Genomic DNA, 19,416 nt, shown 5'->3' on the forward strand with positions numbered 1-19,416 from the left:
AGGGCCTGAAGCAATTCGAGAATCAGGATGTCGAAACGGGAGGGGGTTCCGTCTCCCGCGCGGTCGGGCGCGAGTAGATACAGGATTTGGATTTGGATTTTATATTGCATAGAAGCACAGGGCTTATCGCACGCCTACACTACCGCCAAAGACAAAAAGAAAAGTACGTACAAAATACCGCGCGACATGGTGTAGATGAACAGAAACTAAGCGACGAACAAAGTAACAACACTACAGTAGAAATGAAAACCCAAAAGCTTCTCCGTCAAACAACATAAAGTCAATCGTCTATATACCCGTTCACCGTAAACCAGGATCATTACCAAAGCCATATAGGAAGTACTGCACGAAGGCGAGGCGAGAGACCGCCGAAGCATCAGGTGCGAAAGCATAGGGAGGGGGTGTCGGTGGGGTCCCTGAGAGTCTGCTCGTCAGGCAGCAGGGAGTTAAGGTAGGAATGGCACTGAGGCCAAGTGTGGATGGGGTGAGTGTGAGCCACTACCTGTTGGTGGTCTTTACAGTGGTGACCTTCGAACTCGATTTCCGTAGTGTATAAGGTGGTCGCAATCGTAAGTGCCGACCGTGTCTTGATGGGGTGGCCTCGGTTGTAGTACCGGGCCGATGGGGTTGGGTGAGCGGGGAAGCCGACTCGGTTAAAATAAGTTGCCTGGCTAGGGCCGTAAAGCGGGGTAAGGCCCAACGAAGGGACCTCGCGTAAAGTAAGGAACGAATGTTTCGCGACCATAAGGTCTCTAACACCGTGGGTTATCGTAGGCTTTGGCAATAGGTCTGCGCTGACCTCCAGACTATTGACAGAGTGCCAATACGACGTAGAGAGGGGTAGCCTCGAGGGGCTGGTCGTTTGGGTGTCGCGATCGGGGGCGCCGACGGGTTTGAGGAGGGGTAAGAAGAAGGACGGCTCCTAGTAAAAGGCTTCAACTCGGTAGATAGGGGGACGTCTCGCTCAGGGCCTGAAGCAATTCGAGAATCAGGATGTCGAAACGGGAGGGGGTCCTGTCACCCGCGCGGTCGGGCGCGAGTAGATACAGGAGGTTCCGTAAAGAGAAAAGGAAAGGAATGAAAACATGAAAAGGCACGAGGCAACACCCCTTTATATACCCAGCTCCTAGTCCGTTGATGACTCATACCCCGCGTAATGAAAACCAAAAGAACACAACAGAAAACCCATTACAAATCCTAGCCCAACTGCACAATACCTTCTCTTCACGATCCAATCGATCATCTTAGCCAACAAGTACCATTGCCGTCACAGATTACGCCCCTCCTCCAAGGCCTACCTCCTGGTAGGCTTAGGTTTTCGTTGGTAGCGTTCATGGAATCGTCGAACGATAACCGGCGAGTGTTCAAGGTCCAATAGCGGTTGCCAAGAGGCATCGTTGTATCCTGTATACCGTACCAGATACTCGAACTTCCCCTTGTGTTTCCTAGAATCCAAAATATCTTCGACTTCCCATTCTTCCTCCCCTTCCATCTCGACCGGGGGTGGTGGTGATAGTTGTTGTCCACGTAATGGATTGTCTGCTTCGGGTGACAATAATGAAACGTGGAATACGGGATGGATCTTCATGGAACGGGGAAGTTCCAGCTCATAAGCATAGGGGTTGACGATTCGTTTGATACTATAAGGACCAATCTGTTTCCAATCGAACTTTTTGGAGGGTCGCTTTGTCAGAACATTGTGTGTCGATAAGAAAACTTTATCTCCTATGCAATAGCGAGGGGCAGGAGAACGGTTTAGATTAGCCGATTCCTCTTGTATCTTTTGTGACCGAAACATTTCGCTTTTCAGAAACTCCACCATATCCTTCATTTCTTTTGCAATACTATTGGCCTGATCTTCCGCTGTATTTTTGCCATGTTCCAAGGGGCCAAAAGTCATCCTGGGATTTCTTCCCGAGTTGGCGTAGAAAGGAGAGACCTTTGTTGTTTCCGAAGCATGGTTGTTTGCTGCAAACTCAGCCATTGCCAATAGTCGAGCCCACTCATCTTGTTGATAAGAGACATAACTTCAAAGATACTGTTCCATTACGGCATTGATCCTTTCAGTTTGTCCATCAGTTTGAGGGTGGAAGGCGGTGGAGAATCGTGGGGATATTTCTAGGCGTTTGCAAAGCGACTTCCAAAATTCCGCGACAAATTGTGTTCCTCTATCAGACACGACAGTATCAGGTAGTCCATGTAGCTTCCACACATTATCGATATACAACCTCGCTACTTCCTTCGAGTCCACCTCTTTAGGCGTTGGTATCAGATGTCGCATTTTGGTTAGTCTATCAACAACAACTAGGATCGCAGTATATCCATCACTCTCAGGGAGGTCAGTATCAAAATCCATCGAAACATCCTTCCATATTCCATCGCGTATTGGCATTGGACGAAGTACTCCATAAGGCGCATTGCGTGGTGCCTTGCTACGGGTACACACATTGCAGTTCCTAACATACCGATCGACATACTTTCGCATTTGTGGCCAATAATAGTCCCGACTTAAGAGTTCCAACATCTTTGCTCTACCCGGATGGCCTGCTGACGGCTTATCGTGGTGTTCTTGTAGAAGCCTCAGCCGGAGGTTATTGTCATTTGGTACGTAGAGTGCGCCTCGATAAAGTAGCCGACCATTATTGTCTTCCGTACATTCGGCAAGTGAAATTTTATTAGAATGGCGAACGTCGCTCCCAAGCATGGCAAGAACTTCATTTGGGAAACTATCGACTTGGTAAGCTCTTGAAAATAACTCCTCCACAGTGGACATTCCTTCAGCGGATTCGTTTGATAAAGAACCCGCGAACAAACTTAGCTTTGTATCTAAATTTTTCCGCTTCAGGACCACTTGGCTCTGATGCGTCAACCGTTCATCCCCCTCTTTAGGTAGGTCACCTGACCTTCTAGTTAATGCATCTGGTTTTGCTCCTTGTTTCCCTGTTCGAAATTGTATAACGAAATCGAAACGTGAAAGGAATTCCGACCAAAGAGCTTGTCGGCAATTTAACAATTTTGTCGTCATGAAATATTCCAGGTTCCGGTGATCGCTAAAAACTTCAATAGGGAATTGTACTCCTTCCGGATGATGTCGCCATTCCTCAAAACATCGCACAATCGCTAGAAGTTCCTTATCATAAATTTCATAGTTACATTCCGCAGGGGAATGTGTCTTAGAAAAGAAAGCGACCGGATGTAAAATTCACTTATTATCACGTTGGGATAGGATTCCTGCTGAAACATAATCGGATGCATCGGTTTCTACCAGAATTTTTTGATCCGGATTGAAATGAACTAGTATAGGTGCCGTTGTGAACATCTTTTTTAAAGTCTGAAATGCTTCCTCTCTTTCATCTGTCCATTTGAATTTAACATTTTTCTTTGTTAGAGCTGTAAGCGGGGCAACAATTTTTGAATATCCTAGGATGAACCGTCGATAAAAATTTGCAAATCCCAAAAACACTTGAACGTCATGAAGGTTTGTTGGTGTAGACCATTCTAAAACATCAATAACCTTCTTCGGATCTATTCTATTAGCATTCGGGGTAAGAATTAACCCAAGATATTTTGTTTCTTGAACCATAAATTCGCATTTTTCGAGTTTGAGATGGACATGATTCTCATCAAGTACCTTGAGAACTCGTTGGATATGATCCTTGTGCTCTGCAAGGGATCCGGAGTAGATGAGAATGTCGTCTAAATAGGCCGTCACAAATTGATCGAGATAGGGGCGTAGGATATCATTGATCCAATGTTGGAATGTAGCCGGAGCATTCGCTAATCCAAAGGGCATTACCGTATATTCAAACTGTCCATATCGAGTCCGGAATGCTGTTTTCCATTCATGTCCCTCCGCGATTCTGATCTGATTATATCCCCAGTGTAAATCCAACTTGGTATAATATTTTGCTTTTGACAATTTGGCCAAGGTTTCCTTCAACAACGGCAATGGGTAACGATTTTTGATCGTAATTGCATTGAGGCCCCGATAGTCGACACATAAACGAAGGGTTCCATCGGCTTTCTTGACGAATAGTATGGGCGCTCCCGCTGGCGATTCACTATGGCGGATAATTCCCTTGGGTAGATTTTCCTGAAGGTAATACCATAGTGCCTTTAACTCAACTTGGGACAGAGCATATATTGGTCCCCATGGTGGTTGTTTGCCTTCTTTTAACACTATTTTCATGTCATGGAACGGTCGATGTGGTGGGAGGGTTGAAGCATCACATTCTTCAAACATATGAATATAGCGATGGAACTCTCTCGGTATCAGTTGTTCAATATCGATGGTAAGTTTTTCAGTCGCTGAAACGGCAACGGTATAGGTTTCCGGTAGAGGAATCGATATGCCATGAACCGTAATGGCAGTTCCACTAAGCGAACAATGTTGGCAGCAGCTTCGAGAGTCAAAGATAAGCAGATTTTCCTTTGGTCGAATCGTAACATCATAGCGTCGCATCCAAGGTATCCCCATCACAATTGGATAATGTCTCAACTTTGTCACAAAACATGACGCAGTCTCTCGATGGCCATGAATGTCTAGCGAGACATCAACAATATGGGTGATCTTTCCTGACTTAATAGGTCTGCCATCTATGACATCCACATGGCGGGGTGTTTTGAGGGGGGTCATGGTGAGATTGTTGTGGCGTGCAAAAGATTCGTCAATAAAAGCATATCCTGATGCTCCGGTATCAATAAGGGCGTAGGTGGGTACGAAAGTATTTTTATTCTGTGAGATCGAACAAGTTACTACAAATTGGTTCCCATCCATTTCCTCCTCTGATACCGAAAAACCAGAAATACACATCTTAGAAAAATCCTTAAATGGTCCCTGGGCTAAGCCACTTAGTGCAGGGACAAATCTTTTGCCGACTCGTTATCCCTTCCGTCGTTTTCTTCCATTCTCAATGCCGCCCCCCTCATCACTGGTCTTCTTGGTTGATTTCCAGTTGCCCTTGCTTGGGGGCAATCTCTAACCATGTGTCCGACTCCTCCACAATAGAAAAATCGGCCCTCAGCTAAGCGGGCGTTTCTTTCGGTTGGGGTGGGGCGACGACGTCCCCCGGATAGATCCATTGGTACATCAACTCCCGGGCGGAATGAGTGATGATTCTCAATATTAGATGCGTTGACAACCGGGGCAACGGCACGGGGAGTAGGGACAGGGTTCGCTGGAGGGGGACGTGGGGTCGGAGCTGCAGTAGTATTCCCAGGCTTTTTGCTTCCTCGCTTAGCTTCTGCCGCTCGTCGTTGATTATCTAACCGTTGCAAAAGTGTCGCACAGGCATCTACTGTCGCAGGAGTTTCATGGTGTATCATCGATTCATTGAGCTCTGCATTGATACCTTCCATCAAAGCCTCAATCCGAGAGACTTCATCCATCCCTGACTCGGCAGCATATCTTTGAAATTCGGCGAAGTAATCGGCAAAGGTTCGATTTCGTTGAAGGATGTTCCTAAGGTTCCTTCTAGCCGTGCGCATTCGATCAGGGTCCCCGAACGTCGTATCTAGGATTTCATAAAACCGCAACATGGAAGGCAAAGGGATGCCTTCTTCTCCGACGTATTGTAAGAACTGATTAGCGGCGATACCCTCTAATCGACTGAATGCATAGGATAACTTGGACTGTAGTGTGGGAAAGCGGTCGGCATTTCCCAATAACTTAATCCTCATCTGTTGTTTGAATAGGTGTAATCTTTCTCGATCGCGATCTCCCCTAAACAACTCAGGATCTGGGAGCTTCTCTGACCGTTGAGTAGTAGCTACAATGGGTGGTATTGGAGGCGCAGGTGGGACATCATCACCACCAATCGGTTCTTTGTCAGGGGCCCCGACCTCAACAGCGACCCGTTGAGCTCGAGCAGTAGCAAGGTCTCGTTCAAACATCTCCCTTGCATTCCCAGCCTCCCCCTCCACCTCCTGTAGGTCCGTTGCATACTGAGCAAGCCCATGTTGGGCACGTTGGAGAAGTGCATAAGCTTCTATTCCAACGTTGTTGTCTACCTCCGGGTGTTCTTGGAAAAATGTTTGAAGGGCCTCGCTTAGCTGTTGATAATCAATAGGGGCGTGTCCCGACATCGTAGGCTATGGTGTTGTATTGGTTGGCGATAGAGGACGGAACCTAGTGTAATGGGGGTCTATGGGCGTGAGGACTATAGTGCCAAGCAATACAACCGAGGCGGGAACGTAGCAATAGGTATTCTTGCCTATGGATTATGGGGTGGCTATACCTGGTATGACAAACCAGTTAGGCCCTATGGCGAGACGTAGAACAAACGTAGTATTTGTGAAGTAAATACAGGATTGGATTGGATTGGATTTTATATTGCTTAGAAGCCAAAGGCTTATCGCACGCCTACACTACCGCCAAAGACAAAGGAAAAGTACGTACAAACATCGCGCGACATGGTGTAGCTGAACAGAAACTAAGCGACGAACAAAGTAACAACGCTACAGTAGAAATGAAATCCCAAGAGCTTCTCCGTCAAACAACATAAAGTCAATCGTCTATATACCCGTTCACCATAAACCAGGATCATTACCAAAGCCATATAGGAAGTACTGCACGAAGGCGAGGCGAGAGACCGCCGAAGCATCAGGTGCGAAAGCATAGGGAGGGGGGTGTCGATGGGGTCCCTGGGAGTCTGCTCGTCAGGCAGCAGGGGGTTAAGGTAGGAATGGCACAGAGGCCAAGTGTAGATGGGGTGAGCGTGAGCCGCTACCTGTTGGTGGTCTTTTCAGTGGTGACCTTCGAACTCGATTTCCGTAGTGTATGGGGTGGTCGCAATCGTGGGTGCCGACCGTGTCTTGATGGGGTGGCCTCGGTTGTGGTACCGGGCCGGTAGGGTTGGGTGAGCGGGGAAGCCGACTCGGTTAAAATGGGTTGCCTGGCTAGGGCCGTAAAGCGGGGTAAGGCCCAACGAAGGGACCTCGCGTAAGGTAAGGAACGAATGTTTCGCGACCGTAAGGTCGCTAACACCGTGGGTTATCGTAGGTTTTGGCAATGAGTCTGCGCTGACCTCCAGACTATTGACAGGGTGCCGATACGACGTAGAGAGGGGTAGCCTTGAGGGCTGGTCGTTTGGGTGTCGCGATCGGGGGCGCCGACGAGTTTGAGGAGGGAGTGAGAAGAAGGACGGCTCCTATTGAAAGGCTTCAACTCGGTAGATAGGGGGACGTCTCGCTCAGGGCCTGAAGCAATTCGAGAATCAGGATGTCGAAACGGGAGGGGGTCCTGCCTCCCGCGCGGTCGGGCGCGAGTAGATACAGGAGGTTCCGTAAAGAGAAAAGGAAAGGAATAAAAACATGAAAAGGCACGAGGCAACACCCCTTTATATATCCAGCTCCTAGTCCGTTGATGACTCATACCCCGCGTAATGGAAACAAAAGAACACAACAGAAAACCCATTACAAATCCTAGCCCAACTGCACAATACCTTCTCTTCACGATCCAATCGATCATTTTAGCCAACAAGTACCATTGCCGTTACAGTTGCTGGGTCTTGATCGTCACTTGTGTATGGTTCAGAGAGTTCAGAACTAAAGTCGGGAAAGGAGTTGGAATCAGTTAGGGTTGCTCACCAGTTACTCGGGAAGATCCCTTCAGTGTCCGATGGAGCTAGGTTAGTATCTGGCTGAGTCCGGATTTCAGTCCGGATTGGTGGAGGTACAGGGTTTTGTTTTTGGCTCTTGTTGATCGGGGTAAACCCAGAAAGCACTGGCGACTGCTTAGGGGGTGTTTCTGGTATCTCCTCCGGGATAGGCTTGACAGTTTTGCGGGACGGTTTGCGATCTGAGGAAGTTCGGTGTTTCTTATGTTTTCGGGACGATTTGTGTTTCTTGGTTTTTCGGTGGGTCTTTTCGTTATCGTCTTCGTCTATGTCACGCAAGCACCTCTTATTGGGAAGTTGATTTGTGTTCTGTGAGCTACCGGGAGTGCTCTGAGCGGTGTTAGGAGTCTGATAATTTTAATGTATCACTGTGGTGAGTATGGTTCTAAACTTAATTGGATTAGGAGAGAGAAATACCATCTTATTTATAAAGATTGCCAAGGTTAAATCGCTTGAAAACGGAGGAACTTGAAGGATGAGATTTCAACAGGTAATGTTGAAAGCAATGGAAAACTTGAAGTGATAGGTAGAGGAGAACTTGAAGGTGGTTAGGAACTTCTCACGAACTTGAAGGAAGGGAGGGGTGCTCTTATACCGAGTACGATCAGCTTTTTTTTTGAGCTTATCACGCTCCCGAGAGCACCCACGAATGCTCTAGAAGCACTCGAGTGTGCTCGTACTCAATATGTGCTTCAATATATGACGTTGATCTAAATGCTCCAGGCGCACTCGGGGATGCTCGGACGGTACCAATGGTGACGTCGATAACATTCTGGTGTTGGGGTTGGTGCTTGTGTTCCTGTTGGTGTTGGTACTCTGTCCTCTAGGAAGCTGATTCGGAGAGAATGTATTCTTTGAGCTCGTAGTCGATATTAGTGTTGAATTTGGCGCTGAGAACACTGTCTCGATCTGAAGAGACTCCGCGAGTGCTCAGGGAGAGAGTGCAGATACTCAGGGCGATAGAATCTAGCATAACTGGCCACCTGATTGGGGTGGTGGGTGTTTTCTCGTGTTGGTGTTGGTGTTTCTATTAGGTTGTTGATGTATGACATCAGACTCGTATTGAAAATCAGCCTTGCCGACCGGGGTGCAGGTGAGAGGAGCCTCATTGGCTGACAAATCAAATCATTCGAGCACTCTGCAGCAGCACCTGCAGGAAAAAGCCTCCTCGGCCTTGGCAGAAACCAAATTTTTAGAGCACTCAGGAGTGCTTTGCTAGCATCATGAGACTTCAATGAAATCGTCTTGCCCCTTTTGCAGCAAGCGGTACAGCTCCTCCGCGAACTTCGATAAACATCTTCGAACTACACATTCATTTGAAGCATATGAATGGCTGGGAAACCAATTTTTACTCCTGGAGCGCGATCAAGAGGCACTCGATGACACTCACGACAGCCCGGAAGGCATTCACAATTCCTATTCAGATGCCCTTGACGACTCGGATAGTTCAGAGAGCAACAGTATCAATTATCATGATCAAGATCCCGATAATAATTCAGATCTGGAATCCGAATCATATTTTATGATGGAAGAGACATATGGAGATGCAAATAGGCATGAGGCAGCGACAACGATTTACGAGGGTGCTGCGGAGCGTCCTTACCGCTCGGAGGACTACGACGAATACTCACAAAACATTCTCCGATACCCGTGGCACCCATTCAACTCAGCATACGAGTTTCGAATGGCACGTTATTTCATACTGTCGAAGGCCTCACAAGGAAATATCGACAGTTTCTTTCTACACGCTCCATCAAGCAGTGGCGAATGCTCCTACAGGACTGGGCGAGGTTTTATAAAGAGGTTGGACGAAATGAATGACATATTGGGAAATGCGAGCTGGCATCATTCGGAGGTGGATATTGGGGGAGAGAAAATCACTTACTATTACCGGGATCCAATGGTAATTGTGCGATATTTTCTAGGCCTACGGGCCTTTCGGGAGTCATTGGTGTACGCGCCAGTGGTAGAGCATAATGAATCTGGCGAGAGAATGTACGGGGAAATGCATACGGGAGATTGATGGTGGGAGACGCAGGTCTGGTAAGCCTCACAAGTGCTCTAGAGGCAGTCGCTAATGCTTTCTGGACAGAATACCTTACCGCAGGGGTCGACTGTGGTACCAATTATATGAGCGTCAGATGGCACACATTTGACAAATTTTAGTGGGGACAAGAAAGCCTGGCCAATCCATCTTACCATCCGGAATATCAAGTCATCGGTCCGGAGCAAGCCCACCAGGCATTCGTTAATTCTTTTAGGGCTACTGCGAGTCCCACCTAATCTCGAGGGTTGGTGATAGCACGTATTCCGCAGGGTACGATATGCGACAGTAGAAGCTGTCGAGTTAGTCAAGCGAGGTCAAGCGAGGCGCGAAGGCCTTCGTGAAGAGGAGAAGTAATAGCGTGTATATTGAGAACCAGCGTAGATATAGAAGTGGTCCTGCCTGGTATGATATGCCAGGTACGGACAATGGTTACGGTAGAGAAATACAGAAGATAGATAGATAGTTTTGTATTGCTTTGAAGTACATGACTTATCGCACGCCGACGCCTCCGCCTAAAAACATAAGAAAGGACAAAAGGAAAAAGAAACGGAAAAAGCGAAGAAAAGGAAAGAGAAGAAAAGACGACGTGAAGAATCAGAGGCGGAACAGAAAAGGAAAAGAAAGATAGAAAGAAATATCATTCCTCCGGGTCCTCCTCGTCCATTTCGTACCAGTTGAGTAGGTTGGTTTTTGCTGCGAATTGTAGAATCATGTCTACGTTGATGTTGGTAAATAGCCAGTTTTCCCACGTGGGCGGTCCTGGGATTTTGTCCATAAGTGTCCTCCGTAGTTGTGTCCATCGTGGGCAGTCGATCATGGTGCTTGGAAGATTGTTCCGAGCCACATTGGCAGGGTTCGGGTTCCGTGAATGCTGCGTGTCTGTCTATCCTAGTAGCTTGACATCGTATGCGGTGTATGAGTTTTGCTTTGGATCGGAGGAGTTTTGCTCGCTTTGGTTGGATTTTTAGGGTTCCTGGTTTGTGGTAGTTGATGCATGGGATGGAGTTCCATTCTTCCAGCAAAGGTTTGATAAGGATGTCGTTCTGGATCCATCACTCTCTGCGGTTGCCTGGTTCTGGAGAGGTAGCATGAGTGATGCGATCCGATGTAGGCCTGTGTCTTTGGTATTTTTTATTCTGGTAGGGAGGAGCTGTATGAGTTCTTCGTTGAGTGGGTGGTCTGCGGGGTGGCAGAGGATGCGCGTTCCGTATTTTCGTGATTTATAGTTGAGGAGGAGTTCAAGTGGGGGGAGTGCTGCCTCTTTTAGTAGTCTTTCGGTTTTTGTCCAGCGGGGTAGGCCTGTTATTATCCTGGCGGCTTCGTTATAGAGTGGGGATAGTGATCGGAGGATATGGTCGGCTCCCGTCCACCACGCCTCCGATCCCCATAGGATAGTGGGGAGGAAACCTTGGACGGTGAGGTGGTGAATGGATTTGACAGTTGATCCGGGGAGGTAGGCGATATTTCTGATGCTGCCTAGGGCTCTGAGGCCCTTGGCGATAGTTTCTTCGATGTGTGGTCGAAAGGAGAGGTTGGAGTCCAGCCAGACTCCTACATATCTGAGTCTCTCTTTGGGGTGGATTTCTTCTTCTGCAATTGTTACCGAGTTTTTGGGATTTGGGGCGTTCGATGTTGTGGGTTTGAAAAAGACTAACTCGGATTTTTGGGGTTCGTATTTGATATTAAGGGGTGCCGCTTTCCTGACTCTTTCGTTCATTCTTTCGTTGAGTCTTTTGGTAATAAAGAGAGAGGACTTTGCTAGTTGGACGAGGGCGTCGTCGTCGATGTAGGTGGTGTTTATTTCTTTGGGGGAGTTGGTGGAGTCTGTTATTACCCCGGCGTATATCATGGATAATCCTGGGGATTGGGAGGACCCTTGGGGCAGCCCGGAGGTGTATGGTTGTGGTGGTTCCAGTTCGTGGTTGAATTGGAATTGGAGTTTTTGGTTGGTGTTGAATTCCTTACACCATGTCGTTAGGTATGTTGGGAATCTTTGTTGGGTCATGATCTCGGCGAGTAAGAGGTGGTCGACACAGTTGAAGGCTCCTTGTATGTCATTTGTGAGGAGCGTGGGTCTGTCTGGGGTGGCGGCTCCTGTGGTCCGTTTGATCAGGAGGTTCTGTTGGATGGGCGTGAGGGTACGGAGTGAGGCATCGATTGCCGAGATTGTTGGTCTACCTCCGAATTGGTCTTTGCTAAGGGTTTCCAGGATGGTTCCGGCGGTGCATAGTCTTGTTGCCACTATCTTTTCCAGTACTTTGCTGAAGCATTGCAACAGGGAGATGGGTCGGTAGGCTTTGGCCGAGGAATAGTCGGGTTTTCCTGGTTTTGGGATTGGTATGCATTTCGCTACTTTCCATCGGTCCGGTTGGACTCCATGTCGGAGCATGGCCGAGAACATGTCTTGGAAGAGTTGGGTGTTTGCCTTGATTGTTGCCTGTATGAATGGATATGGGATGCTATCTGGTCCGGTGGCCGAGTGTGTTGGGCATGATCTGATTGCGGATGTAATTTCTTCTGTTGTTACTTCCTGAAAATCGTCACTAAGGTCAAAGAAGGGGGGTCTGATTTGGAGTGGGGGGTTGTTGGGGGACGTCCAATTTGTGGGGAAGAGTTGGGCTCTTAGAGCTTGGCACTTCCCCGCAAACGTTTCTTCACCTTGTATAGTTGGGATTGTAGAGTCCCTTCTTTTCCCCGTGTTGATTAGTTTCCAAATGGCGCTCCCCTTGGCTTCCATGAGTTCTTTTTCCCTTTGTTCTGCCTTGGCTTTTCGGATTGCTGCCGTCCATTTCCTGCTGGTCTTCCTGAAAGATTCCCTGTCCTCGTCCTTTTGGGTGTTTCTGGCTTTCCTTTCTAGTATGTGGAGGGTTGATTTAATTTCCTTCAGCTCTGGGGTCCACCATTTCTTGGATTTAAGGTGTCCTTGGCTCCATGGGGTTATTTGGTCTATCAGGTTGTATATATGTTCGAGTATGAAGTCGACCGATTGCTTTGTGTGGTTCTGGCTTTCCCACGCTTCGGGGGGAAAGTGGAGGCCTGAGATGTTTTCTTCCAATTTCTCCCAGTTCGTTCGGTGCCATAGTCTCCTGGGGATGTGGGGGGGTTTCTCTATTCGTAATTGCAGGATTGTTTTTCCATGATCAGAACCTGCTCCATGTCGGTCGATGTTCCAGCGGACATCATGGTGCAGTACTGGTCCTTTTACAAGTGTCAGATCGATGATGGTCGGTCTGTTGTTGTTCCTGGGGAAATGTGTGAATTCGCCTGGTTCGTTGAGTAGGGATAACTTTTGTCGATCAATCAATCTTTTTAGTTTCTTGGATCCGGGTTTGTCTGCTCTAATTGTGTTGGTGTAGTCATAGGATCTATGTCCGTACCATAGTTGGTGGTGGCTGTTGAAGTCTCCCATTACGAGGCAATTTTGGATGGTGGTTATTTGTCGGGAGATTTCTGCGAAGGGTCCGCTCCGCCCTGGTGAGTATATGTTGAGGATTTGTGTTTTTTGGTTTTGGATTTCCACCGTGACGGAGACGATGAAGTTGTTATGGGTGTAGTGGTGTTTTGGTTTTAGGTTGGCGTGTTTTCTGATGTATGTGGCGGCTTTGGTGCCTTTGTTGCTGGCTGTGAATAGATAAAAGAGAGGGGATTCCGGTGGGTGGCCGTCTTTATTGTTCCATGGTTCTTGTAACAAAAGAAAGAGTATGTTGTGGTCCTGTTCTGCTTCCTCCACTACTGACTTTGTTGTGAGCTCGTTTTTCGCGGAGTTCAGTTGCTGTGCGATAGCCGTTGTCCTTTTGGTGTGACTCATTGGGTGTTATCCATGGCTGCGTCTTCTTGGGGGGGGTCCTGGGCCGGGATGACAATGGGTATTGGTAGTGGGCTTGGGTTTGTATCTGGTCCAAGTTTGTTTGTGATGCGGACTTTGGTACGTTCCGGGCAGTTGGCGTCTGTTGCTTTTGGGGGGCCTTGCAGTGATAGCACCGGATGGGTGTGTGGATACATCTAGTACCTCCTGAGCATTCTGAGCATGGGTGTTCTTTTGTTTGGTGGTCCTCTGCACAGTGTCCGCATCTCCCGGTTTGGTGGGAGCATCTTTCGTGTCGGTGGCCATATTCTAAGCATTTGGAGCATTGGGTTTCTGGGTTGGCTGGGAGGTAGTTGTCGATTTTGCCTTGCCGGTCGAATAAGGTGAGGTATCTCAGTCCGAAGTTGTCCTTTGTGTATTGTCCTGGGAGTGCGATGATCATTGACGAGTGTGACTTCCCTATTCTGGCTTCGAGTTTGCTGATCCATATGGGGATCTGTGCCATTTCGAATGTGGTTCCGTAGTTGCTTCTGATTTCTGAGGCCATGACCTGTCCTGCTTCATAGCCGTCTCCGATTGTTGTTGGGATTCCATGTACGATGAATTTGGACCATTTGGAGTTGACCCTGATGTCCACAAAGGGGACCTTGAGTTCTCTAATGGCTGTTTCTATTTCCTGTTTGTATTCGAAGACTTTCGAGGCGGGGGTAGCGAATTTGGTCTCTAGCACAATGTTGTTCTTCGAGGTTTTCCTGGCGGCGATCAGCTGGCAGTCTGGATTTTCGATTTTTGTGTTGATTCTTGTTCTGATGTCGGAGGGGGTGACTGGTGATTCCTTGTTTGTTTCGATGACTATTTCCCTGTTGATTTTGGTGATTTCTGGTTTGAATAGTGGATCCGCTTTCGGCTTGGGTTTCCTCCTGTTCGTGACCATGGTATATTCGGGGTTGGCGTTTCCTGCTGCGATAGATGCGTAGGATTTTGGTACTGGTGGGATTGGTGTTTCTTTTCCTTTTCCTTTTAGTTGTTGGGCGTGGTTCACCTTGTTGATGGGTGCAGGGGGAGGGGCGGGGATGGTGGCAGCGGCGACGGCGGCGGTTGCGGAAGCTTTTCCTTCGTTGACTGCTTGGTTGCTAGGTCTGTTAACGGAGAGGTTGGAGAGCTGTTGTTGGAGGCGGTGGAGTTTTTCGGAGGTTTTGTCTTGGTTCTTTGTCATTTCGAACATTTGTTTGGCCAGGACATCAACGGTGTGCTTGAGGGTTTCGTTTTGGGTGGATAGGACTTCAATGGTGGCTTTTAGGTCCTTGTTGATCTGCTCGGTTGTTTGGTTGAGGGGTTCGAGCGCCACGGTGAGGGCATTTCTAATGACCCATGAGATATAATTGAGGTCCATTCTGGCATGGGTTTCTTGGGGGACGATGCTAGGGTGGATGTAGTCATATTTTGGTGCGTATGGTTCGTTGTATTGGGTGTATTCTGCGAAGATAGAGAAGGGTTCGCCGCTGAGTTGGGTTTGTTCGATTGTGGTAGATTGTGTTTGTAGGTTGGGTTGAGTGGATTGGGTGTCGGGGAAGCGTGGGGGGGCTGGAGATCCTGGGGGGGGGGCTCCTGCAAACCAGGAGCTCAGGGAGGCTTGTTGGGACATCACTGACGTTCCAGTTCAGGTTGGGTTGGGAAAGACTTCTGATAAAGTTCTCTTTCTTCCCGCGAATTTTGGTGGGTTTGGTGGGGTTGGTGAGGCCAGGTTGTAGTTTTGCTATGGTCGCGAGGCTTAAGCGAGGGTTGAGGGGTGAGGAGATCACAACTCAGGGACTAGAGCGTGAATAACTTCGCGTACGAACAGATGTGCGATGAGATACCAATAGATTACGCGGTCTATTGACATACAGGATCGTGTTCGAGTAAAAGTTTTATCGGGAGGCAGGCCAAAAGTTATTGTTGTTCGAAAGTTTTGGTGTTGCGAGGAGTACAGAAGACGTTGCGTAAGGAAAGAAGGAGAGAAAGGAAAACAGGAACGAAGCGAGGGAGAGTCCTCTTATTATACCCAAGGAGATCCTGCGATGACTAATCCCCAATGACTCACAACACGCAACCGAACAGAAACCCAAAGAATACGAGAGAACCCTCCTGACTAATCCGACTCCGCGTAACCCGACGACCCCACCAACCGATCCATGAAACCTAAGCTCGGGAAGAACTCACTTGTCAATTCCGCTTTACGACGTCAGAGTCAAATGGCACTACATCGCGCCCTTGGGGAGATCTTCCTGAGCATCCGGGAGTGCTCTCAGGAAGGCGAGCTAATCGCATGCGCCAACGGGTACGAACGTCTAAGCTTTCCGGTGTTGTCGGGTTGGATCGCTGATCAACTTGAGCATTCAAACTTACAAAATATTAGTACTAGCTCTTGTCCAAGATGCGAGGTGGAATTCCACAGTCTTTGAAGCACTCGCCGGAGCCATACGCGTGATTACAAGGATTACCGGGAGAGGGTAAAGCTATTCAGGGAGAACCCGGGACACCTGGGACCGGTGGAATACCTTGTCGCGAGATCAGTAGAGACACTCTTCAATGCTTTCTGGGGTATGCCGAGGGTTAATCCATACGATCTCAACAAACCGCACATTCTGCACAATATCTACCTAGGGATGTTGAAGCACATGATGGAGTGGGTTCAGGATTTCTTGAAGAAGCAAAATCGATTGGAGGAATTTGACAATGCTTGGGCCTCGATTGCGCCTTACCCTAGACTGGCAGTACCGAACAAGGCATATCGTGCCACAACCCAATGGCAAGGGAAGGAGATGAGAAATCTGGGGCGGGTCGTTCTTGGAGCACTCGCGGCTGCTTTGAGAAACCCGGGGGTGGCTGTCAGGGGCGACTTCGCAAAGGCATTGAAATGTGTACGAGGCTTAATCAACTTCCACTTAATGGCGCAGTATGGGAGTCATACGACGAGCACACTGAATTGTATGGAGAGCTATCTCGAGGATTTCCATAAGCACAAGGATATCTTTTTTGAATTCCGGGCGTACAAGAGGACGGTTAAGGATTCGAGAGATCGGACAAAGGCCTTAAAGACCTCAGGCTCACAAAATGCTCAGCGAGGTTTGGAGGAGATACGCGAGATACGGGAAAGGTCTCACTTCAACTTCATCAAATTGCACGTGTTAATGCACTATCGGGAACATGTGGAGCGCTTTGGGAGCATTCCCCAGTACTCCACCGATATCAGCGAACTCGCCCATGTACGTCAGATAAAATAGGCATACGGAGCATCCAACAAGGTCGATGCTGCAACGGAGATACTGGACTATGCGTGACGGCGGTTGGCGTTAGAGATTCGAATGCTGAATCTGAAAGACATTGTTGGAGGTCCTGAGAGCACTGATGACATCCTTTGGAGCCATCGAGATAACCTGAAGGAATTACTTGAGATTTTCAAAATCGAAGACCGGAAAAAAACACCAAATGAACGATTCATAGTAGAAGGCCGACTGCCTCCAAGGCGTCTTTGCAACCCCTCCACGAAATCGGAAAGACTTTTCAATATTGCGGATGCCAGTGGACTGCAAATAAGCCATACCATGTTATATCGCCTGATAAAGGAGTATGCAGAGGATGCAGGATGCTCTCAAAGCTTTGCCGGAAGCTCTGAGAGCATTTTAGAGCGCCGGGTTGAGATGTTCAGATGTTTGCAGGTTCCGATACTAATCTTCCAAAGACCTGACGTGTACGAGGTTCTGTAACGGCAATATTATATTTCAGCTAAGGTGATAGATTGGGTTGTGAAGAGAAGGAATCGCGCAGTTGGACTATGATTTGTAATGGGTTTTCTGTTATGTTCTTTCGGTTTCCGTTACGCAAGATATTAGTCACCAACAGACTAGGAGTTGGATATATAAGGGGTGTTGTCTCGTGCCTTTTCATGTTTTCCTTCCTTTCCTCTTCTCTTCACGGAACCTCCTGTATCTACCCCAACGAATACTACTTTTGTTCTACGCCTCGTTATAGGGTTCAACTAGTTGTCATACTAGATAGAGCCACTCCATAGCCCATAGTCCTGAATACCTATTGCCACGTCCTCGCCTCGGTTGTATTCCTTGGCACCATAGTCCCTACGTCCATAGACCGCCGTTACACCAGGTTCCGTCCTTTATCGCCAACCAATACAACACTATAGCCTACAATGTCGGAACACGTTCCTATCGATTACCAACAACTAAGCGACACCCTTCAAACCTTCTTCCAAGAACATCCACAGGTCGATAACACTGTCGGGATAGAAGCCTACGCACTTCTTCAAAGGGCCCAACATGGTCTAGGTCAGTATGCAACGGACTTACAAGAGGTGGAGAGGGAGGCTGGAAATGCAAGGGAGATGTTCGAACGAGACCTTGCTGCTGCTCGAACCCAGCGGGTCGCTGTCGAAGTAGTTGCCCCTGATGAAGAACCGATTGGTGGTGATGATGCCCCACCCGCGCCTCCAATACCACCCGTTGTGGCTACTACTCAGCGGTCGGAAAAGCTCCCAGACCCCGAGGTGTTTAGGGGAGATCGCGATCGAGAAAGATTACACCTATTCAAACAACAGATGAGGATTAAACTATTGGGAAATGCCGACCGCCTTCCCACACTACAGTCCAAGTTATCCTACGCATTCAGTCGACTGGAGGGTGTTGCCGCTAATCAGTTCTTACAATATGTCGGAGAAGAAGGCATCGCTTTGCCTTCCATGTTGCGGTTTTATGAAATCCTAGATACGACGTTCGGGGACCCTGATCGAATGCGCACGGCTAGAAGGAACCTTAGGAACATCCTTCAACGAAATCGAACCTTTGCTGACTATTTCGCCGAATTTCAACGGTACGCTGCTGATCAGGAATGGATGAAGTCTCTCGGATTGAGGCTTTGATGGAGGCATTAACGCGGAACTCGACGAATCGATGATACACCATGAAACTCCTGCGACAGTAGATGCCTGCGCGACACTTTTGCAACGGTTAGATAATCGACGACGAGCGGCACAGGCTAAGCGAGGAAGTAAAAAACCTTGGATGCTACTGCTGCTCCGACCCCTCGTCCCCCACTAGCGAATCCTGTGCCTACCCTCGCGCTGCCGCCCCAGCTGTCAATGCACCTACCCCTGAGAACATCCCTCGTTCCGCCCGGGAGGTGATGTACCGATGGATCTGTCCGGGGGACGTCGTCGCCCCACCCCTACTGAAAGAAACGCCCGCTTAGCTGAGGGCCGATGTTTCTATTGCGGAGGAGTTGGACATATGGTTAGGGATGCCCCCAAGCAAGGGCAACTGGAAATCAACCAAGGAGACCGGTGATGAGAGGAGCGGCATTGAGGTAGAGGAAAATGATAGAAGCGATAACGAGTCGGCAAAAGATTTGTCCCTGCACTAAGTGGCTTAGCCCAGGGACCATTTAAGAATTTTTCTGAAATGCATATTTCTGGTTTTTCGGTATCAGAGGAGGAAATGGATGGGAACCAATTTGTAGTAACTTGTTCAATTTCACAGAATAAAAATACTTTCGTACCCACCTACGCCCTTATTGATACCGGAGCCTCAGGATATGCTTTCATCGATGAATCTTTTGCAAGCCACAACAATCTCACCATGACCCACTCAAAATACCACGCCACGTAGACGTTATAGACGGCAGACCTATTAAGTCAGGAAAGATTACTCATATTGTTGATGTCTCGCTAGACATTCATGGCCATCGAGAAACTGCATCATGTTTTGTGACAAAGTTGGGACACTATCCGATTGTGATGGGGATACCTTGGATGCGACGCCATGAGTTACATTCGACCAAAGGAAAATTTCTTATCTTCGACTCTCAAAGCTGCTGTCAACATTGTTCGCTTAGTGGAACTGCAATTACGGTTCATGGTATATCAATTCCCCTACCTGAAACTCATACTGTTACCG

The 19,416-nt window shown here is 48.2% G+C and overlaps 2 protein-coding genes across 2 annotated transcripts; both read left to right on the plus strand.

Annotated features, from left to right (window-relative positions):
* Positions 1 to 8,850: 8,850 nt before the first annotated feature.
* LAJ45_03015 (uncharacterized protein) lies at positions 8,851 to 9,639 on the plus strand (the record flags this gene model as incomplete). The annotated part of the gene is made up of 1 exon (XM_046112605.1): positions 8,851 to 9,639. The coding sequence occupies one exon, from the start codon at positions 8,851 to 8,853 to the stop codon at positions 9,637 to 9,639; it is 789 nt and encodes a 262-aa protein (XP_045974094.1).
* A 6,492-nt stretch (positions 9,640 to 16,131) lies between these two features.
* Positions 16,132 to 16,734, plus strand: LAJ45_03016 (uncharacterized protein; the record flags this gene model as incomplete). The annotated part of the gene is made up of 1 exon (XM_046112606.1): positions 16,132 to 16,734. The coding sequence occupies one exon, from the start codon at positions 16,132 to 16,134 to the stop codon at positions 16,732 to 16,734; it is 603 nt and encodes a 200-aa protein (XP_045974095.1).
* Between the last annotated feature and the right edge of the window lie 2,682 nt (positions 16,735 to 19,416).

The sequence above is a fragment of the Morchella importuna genome (genome assembly GCF_003444635.1).
Source record: "Morchella importuna strain M04M26 chromosome Unknown Morimp01GS006, whole genome shotgun sequence".
NCBI lineage: Eukaryota > Fungi > Ascomycota > Pezizomycetes > Pezizales > Morchellaceae > Morchella > Morchella importuna.